The 23,428-nt window shown below is 41.3% G+C and overlaps 1 protein-coding gene across 2 annotated transcripts in view; it reads left to right on the plus strand.

Annotated features, from left to right (window-relative positions):
* Nucleotides 1-4,174: 4,174 nt before the first annotated feature.
* The window catches only part of LOC310951255 (insulin-like growth factor 1 receptor), a gene marked incomplete at its 5' end in the record, with an annotated part of 43,778 nt that continues 24,524 nt past the window's right edge, over nucleotides 4,175-23,428 (plus strand). The window contains 2 exons of one of the 2 annotated variants that reach the window (XM_083919398.1): nucleotides 4,175-4,289; nucleotides 11,634-12,200. In XM_083919398.1, the coding sequence (XP_083775524.1) occupies nucleotides 4,199-4,289; nucleotides 11,634-12,200 (658 nt within the window). The remainder of the gene's footprint in view (nucleotides 4,290-11,633; nucleotides 12,201-23,428) is intronic. The other variant, XM_083919397.1, reaches the window with a different exon arrangement.

The raw sequence follows: 23,428 nt of genomic DNA on the forward strand, positions 1-23,428 counted from the left end.
GCAGGACAGTAGCTCTCCAGGAGCAGGAGTGGACTACCATGTACTTTTACCACTACTACTACTACTACTACTACTACTACTTCTACTACTAGCCAACGTCTGCTTTTACTGCTTTTGACCTCAGCATTGGGATATGCACTAAGTATCAGAACGGGTAAAAGTCAAGCCCACAGTTTAACTTTCTTGCAGAATTTTCTAGTGTTACTCATTAAGACCGTTTCAATGTGTTTTATGTTCTCAGCAGTGTTTTTCACTGACAAAAGTTCAATGTTTCACTGTGTCAATATGTTGAAATCATCCACCTAGAGCTTATATCCTATGTTATATCCTTGATACCTACCCCTCAAGACAGTTTTTTGACTTGATACCTCAACAGTAGCTGAGTGGATTTGAACTATTCAAACTGCATTTGAAACATAATATTCTGCGCTTTTGCAGTTTGAATGGCAAAAATAGCCCTTACCAATACCTAACTGTGCTCGTTTATATCAAGAGATGGAAATAGTTGTAAATTTTTTAAATCACCTGGAAGACAGATGTAAAGTGTGTTTTATGTGTTATATATTATATATATTATATTGGCAAACAACTTGTCAACAGTAAAAAAACAACAACATTATATTTCTATACAAAGAGACCATAAACTGTAGATACTGTGCAGTTTATGGTGTAGACAACTATCTAATTCTAAACAATATCATACCTCACCTGTCAGATGGGGGCTCATCAGACCACCCTTACTGGGTCTGGGTCAGTCTAACTGGGGATTCTTGGGTCACATCCAGTACTTCCAAACCAGGCCAGTAATCAGACCCAGCAACATCAAAATGTCAGACCACATTTCCTGTTCTGATTTCATATCCATTAATTCTCTCTTCTAGGTTTTTCATCATTAGTGCAGCAAAGCCACCCGGACTGTTGTCTGCATATCATCTATTATTTCCCCTCTGAATTCCCTTCCTCCTGCATGAGCACAGTGGAAAACAAACAGACGCTCATTAGCATGTGTGACCCGTTGGTGGTAAACAGGCTTATTTCCACATGAGTGCAGTGTGAGAATGGATTTCACCGGGACAGTCGAGGTAGGTGGGCCCGCCGGCTGCCTTCATGGAGACTTTAATAGGGACTTAACAAATGCAAGTGGACAGGCACAACATTCTCTGGCACAAGGAGGTCATGTTGGTACAGTGAACACTTGTTATAGGGTGACTCACTGTATTTGGACTCTTGGGTGGCCACTGATATTCACTTCATTTTTAATGTGCATTTTTCTTCTCTCAGTGCTAATTGTTGGATTGTGACGGATGTGGAGCGCTGTCTGCCAAGGCTGAGGTAATGTGTGGAGTTCATATAATGCCTCTGTGCTCTACTGAAGTGAAGTGATGAAAGCGGCCTGTAATTACAGGGATAATCAAAACTGTCAGGGACTCTTCTATGGACGGTTTTGTTTACTGTCTGCTCCTCTCACAGCATCACAAGCTCCTGGCCCTGCACTTTGTCAGCCTGGGCCTCAAAAGATCATTGCAACTGTACCTGTGTGGTCAGGTGATGAGCCGTATGAAGAGACGCTGGTTTCAGAAGGTAATCAGGGGGAAAAGAGCAAAATTGCCTCAGAATTTAAGGTATTTTTTCCCATAAAACAAAACAAAAAAATGTGATTGTGTATTAAAATAGACAAAAGCCATTATAAAAATGAATAAACCAACATTAGTTTGATTGATAGTCACTTGAGTGCACATTAAGACAAAACAATTTATGAAAATTAAACAAAGAATTTGAGATATCTTATCAAAACAACCCAACAGCAGTTTGATTGATATTCCCTGCATGGACAAAAACCCATGAAATAAAAACTGAGATTTCTGTTTCTCAAATGAACCATATATATATATATATATATATATATATATATATGTGTGTATATGTCATTGCCTCCAAATTCCAAACATGGGAGCCCATAACTGACCTGCAAATTGTGAAAAAATGTTTTATTTTCTACCTTGGGTACAACTTTAACTGCTCTGTCTCTTTATATATTCAGCTCATAAAACAACAGTAAATGGCTTTACCTCTTTTCTGTGTGGCTCTTATGGAGCTTAATAGGTCATGCATGCCCAGGTTAACAATTGAAATCTCAAGATAAAACTACTGCGATCTTTTGTAATAATAACACATGCAAAGGGGAAATAAATGATATAAACCATGTCTTAAGGGGGAAGGAATATGTTGAATGAATACACAAATGTTCATAGCTTTACCTCTCCCTCTTGTATTTGATTGTAGCCTACTGTAGATTTCAAGTCTGCAGTTGGTTCTGCTCCCCTCAAGATGGCAGCATTTCTGTCTTGTCTTTTCAGAGGAAACCCAGAGCCAAATGTTTTTGCATGAGTTGCTACCTACCAAGCTGCAAAATACATTACTACGTGATCATTTTTGTGATGAACCCTGATATTACAAGGAATGGGACTTAAGAACAATGGGATTATGTGACTTTGTTAGTTAGTTTAAATAGAATTTGAATATTCCAGTACATCAAACAGTGAGTCAAATACCCTAATATTATGTCATCATGTAAAAACATGGGGACATATTCTTTTATGTCTGGATAACAATAATACAGACATAAGACAGGCACTTGTAGGAGATACCCCCAAAAGCAATATGTGAACATGAAGACGCAAGTCATAGACAGGCTTATAATAACACTAAAGGCCTTCATATAAAGACACAGCTTTGACTGCGTAGATTCAAGAGTGTAATTACAGGTGGTGCAGACAGACACGATCTTTGTATGGGCAGCCCTCCGCGGTGTATTTGTGAGCAGCAAAACAACCCTGATCCTGGATCAGCATCCCGTTTTTCCTTCACACCGCGTCGTAAACGGAGTCGCTACGGCGGTGACCAGAGAGGAGAAGTAGGAGGATGAGGTCTCACTCTGTCTAGATTTTTTGATCTGTTATGTTATGATGATGATGGGGATGATGATAACGCAGATTAGAAGTGCACAAATGAATGCATTCAAATTGGAAAGTATGCTTGTTCATACGTTTCATTTAGATTATTGTCTGTCCACTTTATTACCCCTGCCTCAGTGTCTGTAGTGAATGTACGTAGACTTTGGCGTAGTGAAATGGTCATCTGGTGCACACGATAACAGTACTAAAGTAATGATATATCGTATATACAGTTTGTGCTGTTAACGACACTGTTAAAACACAGAGATGACACTGACCTTCTTGTGAGTACTAAACCAGTCACTATGGTAACTGCTCTAGCTAAACTGCAGTGAGAGCGACGCCCACTTCCACAGACTGGAAGGCGGGGCAGAGGCTCGAGTGATTCATCTTCTGAAACAGAGACGATCTCTGCGCAGGGCGCCGTGTTTACAGCGAACACGACAGACTGCAGACTGGTCGAAGGAGACTGCATGTACCTGAGCGTTCATCTGTCTAACTACGCTACCCGTTCAGCCATCTATCGACGGAGGGCATTAGACGACTGAAAAGACTTGACCTGACCCGGATCAATAAGGTCAAATACTCAGTTTCCCACTGGTATGAAGGTGAAATACTCTTCTACCACAACAACGCGGTGTGTGTGTGCATGATGAGCGGCTGAGGAGGAGGAGGAGGAGAAGGAGGCTGCGGTCTGAAACTAGATTTTATCCTGGATATTTCGACACAAACGTCGTACCATTCACTCAAGGGGCCTGCGAAGCTATTTAATATGTTACAGAATGCCCTCGACAGTCTCTTTCCATCCTATTTTTAAAGGTGTTCGACCCGTTTTCTGCCTCCTGAGGGTCCTCCAGCAGCGGGACGTTGAGCGTTTTTCCTCCAGATATGGAGTGTGAAGATGCGGATTACAGAGGAATCCCCGCCGCTACTCTAACCGCATTGGTTTCATTGTACACATCAACTCGGGGTTGTTTTTGGCAGGAATAAATCAGAACTATGGGTGCATATGTCCTTGCCAGAGGAATAAATCGGTGATTTTTGGACTCCCATTAGGAAACGTGAGAAAGCTACCCTGCTAGCCTGTGTGTAGTAGCTATTAGCTCCATTAGCCGGCTAACTGCTAAAAAGGTGCTGGCTGGAGATTAAAAACGCTTTTTAAACATTCTCAGCAGGTTTTGCCCACGTTTTCCTCCCCTCAACGTATTTATTTACAGGCTTTGGGAGGATTTACTCATCCAGGAATGAGGACTCGAACGGAAAGGAGCCGCTTGACCTTGTTTTGGGGTCTGATGCTGGGTCTGTCGTCCTGCCTCCGGCCCGCCACCGCAGAGAGTAAGTAATGCTGCTCCACACCACCACACACACGGGGGACACTTTAACTCCCAGGCTCCAGTGTTGTTGAAATGTGGGGAGTCAGGTTGGCTTTCGTTACAGTGAAAATGCCATGCGTTACTACGTATATACACTATGTGTGTGTGTGTGTGTATGTATATGCGCACAAGATTGCTGGATGATATGCGCACAAGATTGCTGGATGAATACTGTATACATATATTATTATTATTAATATTATTATAGATGCGGCTGGCTGCTCATGGGGGAATTGTTGGGTGTCTGTAAATCATAAATAAGTCAGTGTGGTATAGCCCTACTCTATATGTAGCATAAGTGTCTTGAGATAACTTTTGTTATGGTTTGGCATTATAAATGATAAATACAATTGAATTGAATACAGCAGAACACGTGAAATAGAGACAACCATGTTTTCTTTACAATTTACACATTATATTTCAGCATTTATGAAAGATGAGTGAATGGTAAATAGAAAATGAAATGTCACAATGCATTTATGTGGCCATAATAGATTTCTATTGGCACTAAGCCTATTTAGTTAATGTATTATCTTATTGGGGAAAGCTTTAATTACATTATTACAATTCATATGTAATGTTAGTGTGTTAGTAATGCAAATAGGTGAAGTTAACTTTTGGTGAAAAAAAGGGATATGTGTTGTAGAAAGTCTAGTTGTAATATTGACATTTTTATAAAACAGAAATGAGTCAAAACATGAGTCAGCTTGAGTGTGATGGTAAATGCATAACTATGACTCAGCCATTGGAGAAAGTCTGTTAAGCTATATATATACACCACATTTTCATCTCTGAGTCACAATGTGGTGCATTTATATAGGTTTAATTTAGAACAATAAAAAAGGCTTTACCAGCTTTGCCATTTTCGGTCATATTTTATTAACTTTACAAAGTTTCTGATGAGAATAAGTCGACCTAACCCGACAGCACAGCCTTAACTGTCAATTTTGGGCATTCTTTTGTGTGTAGGCGTTCTTTTCAAATGGCGGTACTATAATAATACTCCCTGTCGTTTATTCTCCTTTACTAAACAAACCTGGGGATACCTTGAGCTTGGAAATATTTTCATGAATACCAGGTGGTGCCTGCAACATCCTCTCATGAGGCAAATTATGGTAACCACAGGGCTGAGGTTATAGATTTTAGTCCAATGACAAACTATTGAAGTAAACCATACGTAAGGCAGCATATTGACGCTCACAGTTTCTGTCAGCATGTAAACTTTCAGGATGACTTTAAAGCTTCTATATTTATTCAAAATAATCTTTTTATGTGTTGCCATCTGAATTTTTTCCATGTTTCCAGTTATACTGTAAACTAGGCTTCCTGATTCATCCCATTCATCATGACATGTTTGGGAGGGGTGAGTTGGGGGATTGAACCAGGGTCTGGGTTTTAAAATAGAACAAGCCAAAGTACATTCGCAAGCAAAACAGACTAAGTTCTGTTGATTGGAAAGAGTGAGGAGCTTGTGAACTGTGTGTCATGGGGTTTACTGTTAGCCCCAGTGGTTACAGGACAAACCTGGGAGAAGCAGAGAGGTTCTCCCATCGAAATCCTACATTTATTCTCGCTCCGGTGTGGAGCTGTGTAAAGGTTCCTTGTGTAGCTAAGCTCTGAGCATTCCTGCTGGTTTGCTGTATCAGTTGGGACTAAAGGGCGGCTGGTAGGTTTGGGTCAACCAGGTTCAGCTCTGTTGCTGCCAGTGTTAGAAATCGGGGGGGAACAAATGGAAAATTGCCCCAAGAAATCTCAGAATGCCCTTAAAAATGTGATTGAGTGGCTAAAATTGCGTCCAAGATTTCGACAAAAACTCCCAACAGTTATACAGTATTTACCAGTTTAGGCCAATATCCAAATCCTACATTAAGCCATTTTGTTTTCATTCCATTCATTGAATTTCCATTTCAGTCTTAAACGCACCCACACAAGCAGCACCATTGCATATAAAGGCACTGATAATAGCAGTAGTTTGCCTTTTATTTACTCATGATGGTTATGATGATGTATGCATTCCAATCCCATCACATTTCACATTAAGTAGCAATTTTTTACACTAAATACTATTATTATTATTATTTTTGTGCCCCCAAAATCTTGTAAATTATTTTTTTAGATGGGGGGGTAAACTTGTCCCCTGAGTATTTACACTGCACTGGCTGCTGCAGATACAGCCTTTTAGAAGAACCTAACAAGTTTTATCTGTCAATAATGATCTTTTGCCAAAGCTTCCCATTGCATTGCTCCTCACCTTGCCTCTCATGTGGAAAAGTATTTACGAATATGTTCCCCTCCTCAGGCAATCTGTCACTAACAGGATGGAAATGAGGAGTACACAGACTTGCTGCAGTCTAGTGGCAGTGTATGAAGCACCAGCTTTGAGGGCGTATTGCTTCCTATTTCTTGTCTTATGGGACTTCTAGTGGATTTCCTCTGCTTGTCTGCGGATAGTCTGGGTGCTGCAGCCAGCTGGGAAAAGGTTATCAAAAGTAAATATGTGATCTGGAGGCTCATCAAAGCTGCAGAGATAGGCTTGTGTGCTCAGCTGTTTAAAATGTGTCCGTGTGAGAGGAGACGGAGGGGGAGTCATTAAGCTGCTACACCTGCTATCTGTATTTTCACTTAGCTTAGCACAAGATTTAAATTTTGATCATAAACTTCTGTTTAGTATCTTCACAAGCGCAGTTCCCATGAAAGATGGCCATGCTGGCGTTGCAGTGAGGCCACAGAGGGTGACGTTACAACGCCACAGCGAGGCTGTGGTGATGTAACGTCACTAGGCAGTGTGTCGTTTTACAGGCCCGGGTGTTGGGATTGTATAAACAGGTATGCAGCTCGCTGAAGGCTGCTGACAGTGTGCACTGACAAGTAGATTATAGAGAAAGACATAACAGCCATACCAGCACACAGCCTGCTTTAAATCACACCAAAGGCATTTTATAATGGCTCACTAGAGGCTCTCGCATCCTCTCTAGAGAAGACTTAAACTCTCAGCAGTTTTCTTTTCTTTCTTAACCCTCTATCTAATGTCAGAACCAAATTAACCCCAATTAAAATGCCAAAGGCGATACATTAAAGTCACACTGGTACAGAACAAGCCACAGCTCCAGTGCTTTGAAAGTTATGTCACAAGTGGGGTTGAAAGAGGTCAACCGTAGAAAAAGTTTTTACATTGGGTATATTTGTTGGCTGTAGCCTTTTCTGTGGTAAAACTTGCTTTTTGGGGAAAGAATTATAGGACAAGCTTACACTTGTTTTTGCCAGTTTACTAACTTGATTTGCACAAGTGGGCCCAGCCTTCTTTTGTGAAGAGATGTGTGTCTTTCTGCCCTTTTTTGTCGGTGTCTTTTGCTGCTTTCCATAGATAGTTATAAAGGACCATGCGTGTACGATTTGGAGCAAAGTTGCAGATATGTGAGGTGGCATTGGACTGCATAATATGTTCATTTAGGAATGCCACTTTCTTTCATCTTTTTACCATCTGATACCACTGCTGGTTTTCAATTATCTAACCATACTAAAGCTGCGTTCCCACTGGAGAAAACACCCACTAACATCTGGCTTTTGTCATTAGTGGGAAAGGTTACAATGGGCGCTCATTCCCTGGACAAATTACTCTTAATTAGTCACAGGTATAACCGTTCCAGTTCTGATTGGCAGTGATGAAAACATGACACTTTGGTGGATACGCAAATCTTCGCCAATTTCCCATTGCGCTGCTATGACACGTGTTGCCATAGTTTCCGTCCATCTCTGTGTCAGCCTAGCTTGGACATCGTTCCAAATGATTCCACACAGAGTTACAAAAGAGAGATTGAAAAAGAAACCGATATAAAAAAGTAACCAACGTTACATTTTCTCTGGCCTCCATATGACACATGTAAGAAACAAAAAATATGTGCTGATTTTGGTGGAGAAAAAAAGGCTAAAATTTAGCATTCACTGTAAGGAGTTCTGTTCTATATCTAATAATACACAGTACCCCTATTTGAGTTAACATAAACTAAAACTAAACTTTAAGATTTGGTTGTTCATGTTGTCACTTTCAATCACAGACACAGTTCTTAGACATCCGCATAATCTTGGTTAATGAGTTTCATTTGTTGCTTCATTTTCTGTATTCAGTGTTTAAAACCAGGGATGTTTAATAAGAATTATTTATAAATCTCTAAAGCGTGATTACAATCTTAAACATGACTAAAGAAATTGTGCTTCCCTGTCTAGGAGCTGCACCGAAGGAATACTGTGACATCAGAAATTTTTAATGACCATTTCATACAGGAGATGCTGGTTTGACCCGCGTCATTGCGTTTCTCATTTTAGAGAGTTGGGTTACAGAAACCCAATTTGATTTCTTAAAGTCATATTTCTGAAAAATAGTCGAACATTTCCTTTAGTTCCCCAAATGAAAAGTTTCTGGAAATTACCAGGAATATTAACTCCCCCATCAACAAGTGACTGATTTTTGTTGGAGAGGTGCATCTGTCACACACCCATGACTTCCATTCTTTTTATTACTTACCTGCAGCTTGCATTAGGATAGTGCCATACGATCATATTAGCCTCTCTTTCTCTGTATAACTGACTCCAGGGCTGCTGCTCTTCAGTGAATACGTACAGAGCATTTGAGCTGCACAACAAAAAGCTCTAGATTTGTTCAATATCGTGCTCATCATCAACTTTGGTCGCGGTTAACAGAGGGCGGTACATACTCAGACATTGGGAAACATGAGTTTGTTGACATTTTTCACAGCAAAACAAAATCATAGAAAATATCAAACCATAAGGGGAGGTTTGGGGAAAATATCCATATGCCAGAAGAAAAGTTCATGGTGTTCTTTAGGAAATTAAACATTGTTCCACATCAGAAGCCATGTGGTTTCTGAAGAGACACCACATTTGTAAGGGGAAACTGTCTTACTGTCTTATAATCTTGAGACATTAACTGGTCTTACATATTCACAGTCTACATCAGATTTACATCACTCTTTAGTTTGTCTTTATACCTTGATAATGATGCATAAAGCATGCTTGATTGCCTAGTTGGTCTGGGAAAAAAATAATGCATTTTTTATAATTTAATAAGTTAATAACATTGTACTACAACTTATTTACTTAGATTATACATGATGTGTACAGCCCTGCGGTGTAGTGTGGGGAATAGCAGACGGCCCATTGCTCTTGCTCCAGGAAGGACAAAAGGATATTTCTTTTTACACTCATTAAACCTGCAACAACAGCCCTGATGTTTGAATTCTAACATGTTGTAATTAAGAAAACAATCAATGATTTGCTGGTTATGTCTTTCCCAAAGCTTTCTTCGTCACATGCTTACATTAAAACTTTATAGACCAGTAATAAAGTAGTACTGTGACAACCTGTTAGCTGGTTGGTGTGAGTTTTCCATGACTCACTGCCCTTAAGCTTTTGAAGTCTAAATCCTCCTCACAGTGATGTGCGATAATGGCCTCCATGTTTCTGTGGGTGCTGCGGGGGCTTCCGGCCAAGACTTGTTTAGAGCACAGGTGGGAGTAAAAGTTAGAAAGGCGAAACGCTCCACCTCCAACACCGATCATCACCATCTTGCCTTACCAAACTTTTCCTGATGCGGGTTCAGATTCAGAGCAGTGCCTTCTTTTTTTTAATACTTTGCTTTGTAGTTGTTCTGGTTCAAAGTAAAAAAGTTTAGTCTTTGTCTGAATGGAATCAGAGTCTGCTGACTGTCTCAGTAAATAAAGTGCTACTCCTGAGGTTTTAAAAACAAATGTAAACAAATCTATTTTACACTGAACATAAAATTGAATAAATACATGTTTTTACAATTTGTTCACATCAAAGGGCAGACAACTGCTCTTTGTTGTCTGTCCTTTGATCAAAAGCCCAGACATTTTCACTTCTACCGTAAATAATTAAATTCACTAGATCAAAGTATACAAAGGCTGCTACAGGCTGAGACTGTTCCAGTGGGGGGCACTGCTCTGCACTTCTGCTGTTTTTAACCATGTTAGCAGCATGGTTTTAAAGGTGCCAATATGGCTCTGTCTGTGTGTTGGTCCGCTTTAGTCCAGACTGAAGTAGAGTGCTTCTGCTATGACGTATTTTTGTAGGCAAAAATTTGGCATCGGCCTTGTTCCATCGACACAATAGAATTTTCCCATTGGTGCAAATACAGTCGCCAGAAGTAAAAAGCTAACGTTAGGCTCCAATTGAGCTCCACCACTGTCACATGACCACAATGCTACCAGCACTAGCTTCATAACAAATCCTCCGCTATTGTCCGTGAACTCTCCTGACACCTGCTGCTCTGTGCGGCGACTCTGCTGCTGCTGGTGACAGGGACAGCATTCAGAGTTGGGATTTTGTGTCTTCTACTATTTAGTACAAAGAAACATGGATGAATCGTACAACTGTTGACTTTTCATCTAGCATGCTAAAAAAGAGATGATGTAGAGAACATGGTACATTATACTGGCAAAAAACATTATGTTCGCATTTTCATTGTGAGCATTTTAAGCATTGGGATGTTTGCATGTACCACAACGCGTGACTGTGCCTTATTGAGCTGGTACCTTGGTTGTGTACTCGTTTCATGAAGAGTTATGATGCCAGAGTATTGAAACTCCATGATACACTTTGTCCTTTGTTTATCAGGTTGGTGTGACACATACTGTATTTGATCAGTCTGTACAAAAAAAATTTACGACTTTTTTAGTAGAATAGTTTATATGCCTTTGATGTCCTTGTGTTTGAGAACTGGGGTCATATTAGGTGAACAAAAGAGCAAAATCACCTGAAGGGCAGAGCAGTGTAAACTATATTGCACCGTTAACCTGAACTTGAATAGAACCTGATTCAAGTATTTACTTTGTCACGCCATGTTAAGATGGCATTGAAAATGAGAACTGCAAAGCAATCATGTACTGTCAACAGCGGTACAGCTTAAGTATACCGTCAATATTTAAAAGATGTTTAAACATCTCTTTATAAATATCACTATTTCAGAACATTGTTTTGTTAATTGTTACATTAAACAGCTTTTTTATTTTAAAGAGTTTGTAAATAAATGATAAACTATCCAGATACTTTGTGAGAGTGAGTTCTTGTTTTGCTGCTTAGCTTTAAAAAAAAGCTCATATTGTGATGTTGAAACTGTACAGATCCCAACGGAGAGCATCAAAAGAAAGAAGAAAGCAAATAAATAAACAAATAAGAGTATAGCAAATGAGGCGTTATATATTTACGTTACTGTGTTGAATTGACTGGATAGCACCCCTCACCTTCTCCTTTTTTTGTTTTCCTCCCGCAGTCTGTGGTCCCAGCATCGACATTGGGAACGACATCAGCGAATTCAGGCGTCTGGAGAACTGCACGGTGGTGGAGGGCTACTTGCAGATCCTCCTGATCGGTGACAAAAACAACAACAATATCAACCAGGAAGTCTTCCGCTCCCTGAGCTTCCCCAAGCTGACCATGATCACGGACTACCTGCTGCTGTTCCGGGTATCCGGCCTGGACAGTCTGAGCACGCTCTTTCCTAACCTCGCTGTCATACGCGGAAGAAACCTCTTCTACAACTACGCCCTTGTAATCTTTGAGATGACCAGCCTGAAGGACATCGGCCTGTACAATCTGAGAAACATCACCCGCGGTGCCATCCGCATTGAGAAGAACCCCGAGCTCTGCTACCTGGACTCCATAGACTGGTCCCTCATCCTGGATGCAGAGTTCAACAATTACATCGCTGGGAACAAGCAGTCCAAGGAGTGCAGCGACGTTTGTCCGGGCATCATGGAGAACAACCCTCAGTGCAGAAAGACCATGTTCAACAACAACTACAACTACCGCTGCTGGAATTCCTATCACTGCCAGAAAGGTAAGCTGACCGTCACACATCATAGCTCATCGGGGATTTACATTGCAAATTTAGTAGATCATGCAGACAGTCTAGCCCTTGGCCTGATTTGTGTAGATGTGAATTTGAGAGTGTAACGAACGACACTATGCCTACAGCTGTGTGGCCTGCTACCTGTAGCTTTAAGAGCTGTTGTGTTTTGGCTGTGGGAAAGGAGGAGAGCAGGGGGATGTTGTTATGCATGATTGACTTGTCGGCAGATCTCAGCTGTAATATATCTCCTGTTTTACCTAAATTAAGGAAAGATGAAGAAACGGGTATTTCTGAATGTGAGCAACAACTGGCGGTCAATGTCAACCTTTTGTTTACTTAAAATATAAATATATATATAAAAAGTACAATATTTTTAGGGTGTTTATTCGTGCTTTTCTCACGCAGAACAATGGCTCCACGCAACTTCAATTAAAATGTTCTCCTCTGCCTAAACAAACTGAATTAAAGGAGTAAATGGTCCAGTTTAATTAAACTACTCCAGGCATGAGTGTGAACTCTCCCTTTAATTTTGTGTTTACGACTGCAGCATCGTATATGACTTGTTTTGCCGGTGCATTTCAGACAATGTGTTTTGGCTGACTGAGTGTGTGTGTCTGGCTGAATTGTTTCCCTGGTGACTGGCGCCTTGCTGCAGACTCAGCATGTTGATGTTTTCAGTCTTGTGACATGGAACTGTCGCAGGACTGGCCTGGATTGCATGCATGTACATACACACATAGACACGCACACGCTGTCGCCATCATCAAACACGTAGACAAAGATCACTGCAGGCCCACACGTAAACAGACAAATCCCAGAGATGCAAATACGTCTGACACACACATATATGCCTGGCCTGCTTTGGGGGTTGTTGGAGAGGCAGAGCTGGAAAAGAAACCAGGAGGAGGAATATTTTAGAGGAAGACATGTTAGATGGATGGAGGGGGTGCCAGGTGGAAAAGCAGAACTCTTTGCTTTTTATCATTTTTCTCGTCAGAAAGAAAACACTATAAGTTCACTAAGGTTTCATCCTATTATAAGACACAATATTGGTGACCTAGTAAATCATAAGCCCTATCTGCCGTTGTGTCTTCAAATGCGAGAAGGCCACCCGTCTTCCCAACTGTGGCGCCATCAACTCAACAATAACCTCAACTCGGCAGCTGTGTTGCTTTGACAAATAACTCCACAAGAGATATACATTTTGGTAATTCATGGGACCATTATCTCTTAGTGTTTATATTGTGAATCAAATAAGCTGCAATTCCTAAATCAGTAACTTGACAAGCAACTAGAACTTCAAGATAAAGCTCATCAGTGTGGTATTTATGTTGATTGAGAGTAAGTAATATTCGGTTCCAATGATAATATTTATGTGAAAGATGAAATGATATTAAGGCATTGAGTGTATATATATATATATAATATCTTATATCTATAACTTGCAAAAGTATCAACACTTTTACCGTCAACAATGCAACCTCCACTTCCTCCAGTTGACGTGTAACGTCAGCCAGCAGCGTGCAGACAAAATAAGACAGAAGCTACAGCTCGTCTCTCTGAGCACATGACGCTGGTTCATCACGGTAACAACTCTGAGCTGACTGAACACAGCTAGCACTACCGCTGGAGGACCTTTGCTACTGGTTTTAGTAGAAAATGAACAAAGCAAAATGCGGTTTGGAAGTATTTAGCATACGAGGCTAACAGCGAGGGAAGAGCTAAGGATGTAAACAAGCTGCCACCATCTTATAATATACCGTCTAACGTTAAGAGACGTTAATTTAATAGGATGACACAATAACGTGTCTGAAAAGTCAACCAATGCAGAGACAGAAACAGTGGCAACCTGGAACCAACTCTATTTAATCAGCAACGATAATATGGAGCCAAGTCACCAGAGACACAGAAGATAAACCAACTAAACTAGCTAAATACATTAGCATGGGCCGATCCCTGTTTACACTGTGGAGAAACCTGACTAACAACAACTTATTCACTAACTGAATCTTAGGTTTAACCTCCTTCATGGAATCATTCAATGTTCACAGAAATCCCTGAGCTATGCAACACAATAAATCAAACAAGAGAATTTGAACATATTTGTCATATATACGCCCTACAGTTGTGTTTCTTTTTTCTTTTCACTACATCAGAGAAAACTTTTTTGAAATGTTGTCATTGATGTTGTTTGTATTGTTGTAATCTTCAATTTTTAGTATCGTGACAACCCTAGTACAGGGTACGGGTGTGGCTATATATCGTTCCACGAGATCTGGCGATATCAATATGGAAGTGGAAACGGCAACATAATGACAGATGAGACACAAACAATAGGTAAACAGTGAGCACTGTAAGGCCCCCGCAGCTTCTCTAACATCAGGCTACAAGTTATAGTCACAGTGTCGCCACCTGACGTACCCGAAGTCTCCGTATGTGACGAGTAGAAAGAACGCGTCGGTGTCTGCCACCGTGTAGCCTGAGCACCGGCTGGATAACCTACCTTCACCAGTTGACTGACAGACATTTACTAAACCAAAATAGTTTTCATGTCAGCTCAATGGGAAGAAATCAACAGTGTTTAACTGATTCATCGACTTTATTTCCCCGTCCAGCACAGTGAGTGAGGCAGGTGACGCAGGTGACCCACACAGACTGAGCTGTGAAGAACATGAAATAGATTTGGATATTATTTAAAAAAGCCAACAATTAAAAGCCTCAGCTAGTATGACTTCTATTACCAGTGCTTGTGTGACAGCTGATGCTACAGCAGTTTCTCTTACTACTGCTTCAACTTCTCAGCCATCTGTTGCTACTAGTAACTACTAAAGTGGTAGCAAGTATGGAAACCCTTTTCAGAACTCCAAGCAGACAGCGCTCTCTGCAATATAATATGATTTAATGACATGCCGAGACTGGTGGGTTACAATTCCTCGGAGACAAACACAACAGCGTTCTTTTTGCCTTGGTGATAGACTGACAGGCTGGAGATTATAGGGATGGGTTTGGTAGGGTTGAGGGAGATAAGGAGGGGTTTTATTAGTTTAAAATTTGTTTTAAATAAATAATAATGTTCCATGTAAATATGATTAGTAGATTTTCACTCATTGTTGCAACTGAAATTATTATTTTTTATTATAGAGGGAAAAAAGAAAAAGGTAGCATTAAGTTCCGGTACCAAATTCCCTGTACAGGCACCGGTATCGTTTTAAATGTGAACGATACCCAACCCTACTGGCCCGGTGGTGGCTGGTTTAAGTCTATTGCAAAAATGACCTCTCTTGCCATTCACACCGTGTCAGAGCACGAATGACGCTTAAAGTCTTAAAGTTTGTTTGACCGGCGTGAAAACATCTGTTCTGTGCACGCTTCCCAGCCACAGCCCGGTTGAGAGAGGTGGGCTTTATAAAAGCACGAATGCACATGTACCAGCATGAGTATGCGCATGTGTACGAGCACCAGAATTGACGGCTATTTTTATACGACTGTTCCGTGTGACAGACAATTAAAAAGATGCCGGTGAAGGGGTCCTGGTGTTCTGATGCGAAGGTGGAGTGTTCACTGCAGATTTGCTCGGATGAAAATATTCAAAAAGGGGACAGCAAGAAAATTCCGAGGGGTGATGCCGTCTAAAGCAAGCAGTAACGAGGCTTGGATCATTTCAAGTAATGTGAGGGCAAGAGGACCTGGGCTGCGGGGGAAGAGGGAGGGGGGACAATCACGCTGAAGCACAGCACAGATCATCTGTGCCAAGTGTGAGTGCGTCCTAAAACCACTGTTAACAACACTACTGCACATAGTAGTGCTGGGGCCACATTCTTTTTGTGTGCAGCTGTGTGATGTCAGAGCCCAATAGACACATGTATGCGCACAGACCTCTGCTCCACTATTACTCTTGACTAACTGGTGCAAGCACAGTTGAGTCTGTGAAAAAATATAAATTCTCTTAACTTCGTATTCTGTAATTATATTCTTTATTTAGACAGCAGGACAGGGAAACTCTCAGGAGAATGAATGTAGGCTCTACTCTGCTATGTTAAAACACGGGGGTCCAGATAATTCCACCACACTTGCCCCAAAGCCACATGGTAACAGTATATCCTCAGCCACATCTCCAGAAACGGAGTAAATGGACGGAGAAAACACTTTTAGGCATAACTAATGTGTTTGCATTCAGTTGGCATCTTCCTATCCAAGAGGACGACATGTTTTAAGTCCGTTTAAGTAGACTATATGTAGAAGCAGTGAAGAATGACCCAGTGAAGATGCATAAGCAGTCAGCCGGGCTCCTGAGGGAGTGTGTCAGCCAGGGCAAATGGGCCATCACTTGCTGCTGCCGCTGCCTTAGAACAGCATTGATCTGAAACAACACGAGCACTGCTGCTCTCACTGCAGAGACTGCATTGTTGTGCTATTTATTAGGCAGTTTATTAGAGAAGTCTGGTGGTAGTAAAACCAGGCTTCATTAAAAAGAGGAAGGCCGATAACTGGAGTAGTTGAGCTGGCTGACCAAACAGTGCATATTCCTTCAAGTTGTTGTCTGGCCACTCCAGTACCTGATCAGACGCTGTCTGTGTGTACGCTACACAATCCTGTGTGCTAGTTGTATGTAGCAGTAAAGATGGTAAAGCTTGTTGCTGCTTTACTTGGAATCATGTGTTTGCTTGATTTTGTATCAGTATCAGCAAAATACAATACAACAATAGAAGGCCAGATTAGGATGGTTTTTATTTGTCTCTTCTGATAACACCCGGTATCAAGCTTCAGTAAACTTATCTAGATTGTATTGTTTGAAGGTGTGCCTCCTTCACAGACCCGCTGCTGTGCTCACATGAGAGTCATCTTTGTATTCAGAAGCATTTTTATTTCCAGACCTGGAAGTCATTAATTAGATCAACAAATGACGGAAAAGGAAAAGCGCATTGTAATATAAAAGACATTCTTTCAGCCGGAACTCATTCATAAAAATGTTTCAAGGGAAAGCTGGTTGAAAGCTTGTTTCCTTCTGTGGGAAAGTGGAGTGTTTTTTAGTCGTGAGGGTGGAGGGGGCTGCATTCTCCCATGTTTACTTCACTCATTTGTTTTTTCTCCTGGGTGGGGTGGGGGAGTGTAGGGTAGGGGTGGGGGGGTCTGGTTTGGGTGTTGGGTGTTATGACTCCTTCATAACTCATAGGCTTCTTCTAAAAAAGAGCCATGACCGTGCATGCTGGGAATCTCTCTCTCTCTCTCTCTCTCTCTCTCTCTCTCTCTCTCTCTCTCTCTCTCTCTCTCTCTCTCTCTCTCTCTCTCTCTCTCTCTCTCTCTCTCTCTCTCTCTCTCTCTCTCTCTCTCTCTCTCTCTCTCTCTCTCTCTCTCTCTCTCTCTCTCTCTCTCTCTCTCTCTCTCTCTCACCCGCACACACGCTCTTCCATTGAACAGCATGGGGGATGTTTTTCCAGCGCTTTGTATGGTCTGAGGAGATGAAAGCACATCATTAAAGTACAAAGTAGGTCTTCCGGGATTTACTGGAAGGAATTTTTGTCTTTTGTCCACCCCTGGTTAAATGGATTACACATTAAATTAAAAGGATTGTCTTCAGGGTTGTTGCAGGATTAATTTACTGTACTTGACATATCAATGATGGCTCATTTTTTCAATTTAAAGTACCTATTTTACAGTGAGCAGTGGCATTGTAAGGCAAGATACGAATCAAGTATGGGCACACATTTCTAAACTTAAAGGAATAAATACCTCCAGATTAGGGAAATCTTTGATTTCGGAGACTCAGAAATCGAGAGTCTTTATGCATTGAAGAAATAGGGGGTTGCGTTTAACAACAGCAAAGTGTCAAAAAAACAATATCATATGCAGTATAATCCAAGTCTCACTTATGTAGTTGTATGCTCAGCACTTCCCAAACACATGCATTTTCACTTATACCTTACCATTTACAACACTTCCACATAAACAGACTCACACACGGACGATTAGTGCACTTGCACAACTTCTTGGAGGAGCAGCAGAAGTGTTGTAAATAGTAAGAATTTAGCGACATCACATGTGTTTGGAAAGTACCGAGCTCACTCAACAGAGTGAGTGAACTCTCCTATCTGCTGGTTGGTTTTGGATGTTGTAGACCCAGTGTTTATTTACCTTTTCAAGTGCTTCATGTGAGGACATTTTTAATCTTTTAACTTTCTTGATGTAAACTAGTTGTTTTTCAGTTTCTTCCTCACTGTTTTCTTTTTTTTGTGGGGAGGGGGCTTCAGTAGTCAACCATTTCTGCTGTATTTGACCGTGATCGTTTCTGCTCTCCCAGATGAGATTAGGTAAATGTCATGAATATGGATTGTGTTAAGGCATTGATTTGGGCTGTAAAGTGTTTGAGACTCAGACATAGTTACACTGATGCATTTGTTACAATTTTTCCAGAACCAGACATCACATCATTGATCCTCCTTGCAACTGCACTTTCTCCCTGTATTCTTTAATACGTAACTTAAAGTCCGCCACGTGGTCTGATGTAGAGGTAGATTGTTTACCGGAGATTAGTTTAGATGAAACTATTCAAAAACAGTCAGACAACAAATAAAACTCAGAGGGGTGATGATGACGTATAAACAAGAAGCAATCGAGCCGAGGTTTGGATCATTGTGAGTGCAAGCGGGCCTGGGCCGCGGGGATGAGGGAGGGGGGACAATCAAAAGCCCTCCACAGGTCATCTGGGCGAGTGTGTGAGAGCGCCCTTAGTCCCGCTGTCGGGACCTTTGCAGTGTTACAGCAGCAAAGGGATAGGGCAAAAACAAGAAGCATCAATAGAAAAATACAATATATAAGAAATACGGAAACAGTGGGAAAAAAGCACTAAATAATAAAAATCAAGTAAAAAATAAAAGAGCAGTAAACAGTAAAAAGTGAAATTTAAAAGGTAGACAGACTAAACTGTTAGTTCACCGTATTGCATTAGGAAACATTGAGATGGACCTGCAGTATCTCTGAGTGAGGGAGTTGTCCAGTCCAGATTTCTGCATGGGGTGTCCATTAGACAATGGCTTAGCCATTATTCTCCTTTCTCCCACCACCTCCACTGGATCGAGGGGGCATCCCAGGACTGTTGAGTCGCTTCCTGTCAGCAGACAAGATGCTACTGCCCCAGTAGACCACTCCGTAAAAGATGGCTGATATCACCCCAGAGTCAAAGAATGCCCTCAGGAGTGCCCCCTGCACTCAGAAAGACCTAACTCTCTTCAGCAGAAAGAGTCTGCTGCACTGACAGATTTCACCATCTCAATGTCCTGGATGTCAACTGGTACAGGGGGTCGTGAAAACCGCCAGTGTGTTTCCAGCAATTACAGTATGTATCACTGCAAGTCATGACATATTAAACAGAATTGCAGACTATGTTTGTGGCTGGCCATTTTACCAGCTGCAACATTGCTATTGTTTTCACCCTGTGAGCCTGTGTGTCATGGTGGAAAAATGTGATCCTGGAGACACCTGCTGTAGTGGGAACTACCACAGAGGCAATTTTAAGTGTTTTTTGAGGTGAGGTTTGAGATGTTTGTCTGTGGACCAGAAGTGATAGTGATAGCATCACAAATGTGCAAAATGCTGTCATGTAACTTTACATGCATGTAGTTGAGACCAAACTGAAGGGCAAGTTCAAAGACCGGTGTGGTTCGAGCAAGGGCACCGGAAGTAGGGGAGAGGGAAGTAGAGTTGGGGCGATTGCCTCCCATTCTCTCCCCTGGCCCAGATCTATATGGCATTGGTCTATAAAACTAATGCAAAGCTCTACCTCTATATATTACATGACAGCAAGACCTGTAACTTAAATAGAGGATTATAATACATACTGACACACATGCAGAACAACCACATAAAGGAGCACTATGGCTAGACCACTGACAGTATGTGGTATATCTATATTCTGTAAGGGGAGAGGGTGGGTGTGTTTTTGATCAGAGTAAATCAAAGTGAGAGGAGCCCAGCTCCAGCAGTGAAGTCAGTTATCCAGACAGTCTGGCTCGTGTGACCCGGTGCTTAGGGCTTAAGGAAGCCCAGTGACTACCAGTTTCTGCTGATCTATGTCTAATCTCTGCTATGATTAGCTCCATAACATCATGTGCCGAGTTCATATCAGACAGTCTTGCTACACACACACGTCTTGAAGGGATTGATGGAGTTTGCCTGGGACCATGTGGTTGGCTGCCTGTTTAAATCCCTGGTGTGAAAGTGATTGAGACATGCTCTTCCTTTCCTTAACTTCTATTGCAGAGATGTCCCTAAGGGCCAAGATACATTTAAATCTGTGCTTATGGCAAAGGCTGCATTACAGTAAAGTGATGTAATTTTATTAATTTAACAGACTGTTCGAGGTTCTTCTTCTTCTTCTTCTTCTTCTTCTTCTTCTTCTTCTATTATTTGCCTTTATCCACTTAGTCCTTATATCTAAATTACTGAGGATTAGTTATCAAAAATGTCATCGTTTAAAAGCATTATATGAAATCAGTAATAGTCAACCTTAAAATACCGTTGCAATTTCAATATAAAGGTATTTGGTCAAAAATATTGTGTTCTGTGATTTTCTACATATCGTCCACCCCTATGATTACCTACCCCAGGTTATTCTTGTCTTACGCTTGTGGGTGTGTTTTAATTGCCACTCACACACATGAGCTGAGCATTGCTATCTACATTTAAAGCTGCATATATTTAACAGACAATAGCATATAAAATGCTAGCATGCATCTTGGTCTCTTGGCTCAAATGTGTTGTTTTGTCCAACCGACAGTCTAAAACCTAAAGCTATTTAGTTAAAAAAATATATCAATCAGGGAATAGTTGTCACATTTGAGAAGTGGGGCAGATAGTGTTTGTCAAGTTTTGCTTCAATCGATTATTCAAATAGTTGTCAATTTCTTTTATTTTTGTCCGTCGACTAAGCGATCAATCGGCTCATCGTTGCAGCCCTTCTTGGGGCGCACTCACACTGTCTTTCCGCATCGGGCCAAAACAGGTTTTTCGGGTCAAGTCTAGTGCGTTTGACCAGTGTGAGTGCAACCGCTCCGCGCATAACTTTGGCCAGCTAGCCGTCCACGGCCCGTCTGAGAGAGGTGGGTTTTTGTAGAATGCGTTTGCACATGCACAAGCGTGCGCTACGGCGGTTCTGACGTCATTTATGTGCGCCTGTTCGGACATAGAAAATAAATAATAAAATAGAAGGACGGACCATGCGCGGACATTTAACAACAACAATGGCGGCGCAAGGTTCACGTTGGTGTGATGCAGAGGTGGAGTGTTTACTGCAGATTTGGTCAGATGAAAATATTCAAAAACAGTCGGACAAGACGAACAAAAACTCCGAGGTCTATGGAAAATCGCGATGACGTCAACCAATGCATGTGACGTGTTACGACGTGATGACGTATGGACAGGCAAGACGCATTTGTACGAGGCCCAGGCAGTGTGAGTACAAACAGGTCTGGGGTGTGGGGGGAGAGGGAGGGGGGGACAAGTACCCTAAAGCCCGGGGCACGGTGGGGAAGGACAGTGTGAGTGCGCCCTTAGATTTGACTGTGTGACTACTTTGACAGGTATAAAAAGGATACAAAAGCCAGTTGTAATGTAATGTAATATAACAAAACAATGTTTGTATTTCCAGCAACATTTTCTAAAGCCTTAAATATTTTGACATTAGTGACGTGGCTGTGTCTAGTCCGGTTTTTAGATAGTTCAACAACAATATATATTATGCTGGCTTTGCTATAACTACTCATAGTTGGTGTATCCATCCATTTGTCTGAATCAAGGCTTTGAAACAGCCAGTCACACCTTCTGATATACAATAAGTCACATTTTGGTTAAATGATCTTTGAGAGTTCAGACCCACTCTTCTTGTACACAATCAGTAAAATGTCATAATTACACTAAATATTACTTAGATATAACGATCTTGTACTCTGTGACAGTAAAAACAGTGTTATCGTTTTCGCCTACAGCAGGCATTCTAAAAGCAACTATTGGTGGTCAAAATTAAAATCACATCATATGATGATGCACCCCGTACCCTGACCCAGAACCCGGAGGCTGTCAGGGCTGGTAATTATAGGGACTGCTTTGTAAACCAGGCACATCCATGACTACTTTTAGTGAACAGTCACACCCATCCCTGAAATTCCTGGAAGAGAACATTACTGGTTTGGCTGTGTTGAAGTGCCTGCTGTAATTATGTGGCCTTTAATTGTGCTCTGTTAACACCATCAGATTGGGATGAGATGTGACCGGGGACTGAGATGAGTCTCTTGTGTGGGGATTGGAGGTTGGTTTGAATAGTTTATGTTTTGTTATAAAGGCTAATTTTCGATTATTTCAGAGAGAGAACAAAGACAAAATACAATGGCCCAGTTGAAGGTTTTGTGTCCTCTAATTTAAGACTACAGTTTTAGTATTTTTTTTATTATTTGTTATGTTTACGTGTAATTGGCTAACCGGTTTGTACTCAAACCAAAACATAAGCTGTTGCATTTATCAAATGTTATTTATTAAGGATACTGATTTGGAAGTTTTGTTCTAGTAAGATGGCTTTAAGCAATTTCACTCTGTACCAAGGTTAGACTGCCTCAAGGTGAATGGGAATCTTATACACTGCCTCCTTCATCCTTTTTTTATCAAATTCCAGAGATACTTCTGTCTTCCCACGCAAAATAAAGACACAAATACAAAGTCCCAAGAATGTAGAAATCTCCTTCTGATGCGGTGTATGTGTGTGCTTGTGTGTATGGAGCGTGCGTGTGTGTGTGTGTGTGTGTGTGTGTGTGTGTGTGTGTGTGTGTGTGTGTGTGTGTGTGTGTGTGTGTGTGTGTGTGTGTGTGTGTGTGTGTGTGTGTGTGTGTGTGTGTGTGTGTGTGTGTGTGTGTGTGTGTGTGTGTGTGTGTGTGTGTGTGTGTGTGTGTGTGTGTGTGTGTGTGTGTGTGTGTGTGTGTGTGTGTGTGTGTGTGTGTGTGTGTGTGTGTGTGTGTGTGCACACGTTCGTGTTTGGCTAATTAAGTTACCACTCTTAGCTTGAAGTCGACTGCTGAGGGTTAAATCCACCTGTTTCACACTTACGTTGTAGGTTTGGGAAATTAAGCTGCTGTACCACCAAAACTAGAAAAGGATGTGGCCCGTTGTGTGAATGAAGCCAATCATAACAAAAACATTTGTAGTTTTATGAGGGAAAAAGCGGCTGAGTTCAA

The sequence above is a fragment of the Echiichthys vipera genome (assembly GCF_963691815.1).
Source record: "Echiichthys vipera genome assembly, chromosome: 1".
NCBI classification, from domain to species: domain Eukaryota; kingdom Metazoa; phylum Chordata; class Actinopteri; order Perciformes; family Trachinidae; genus Echiichthys; species Echiichthys vipera.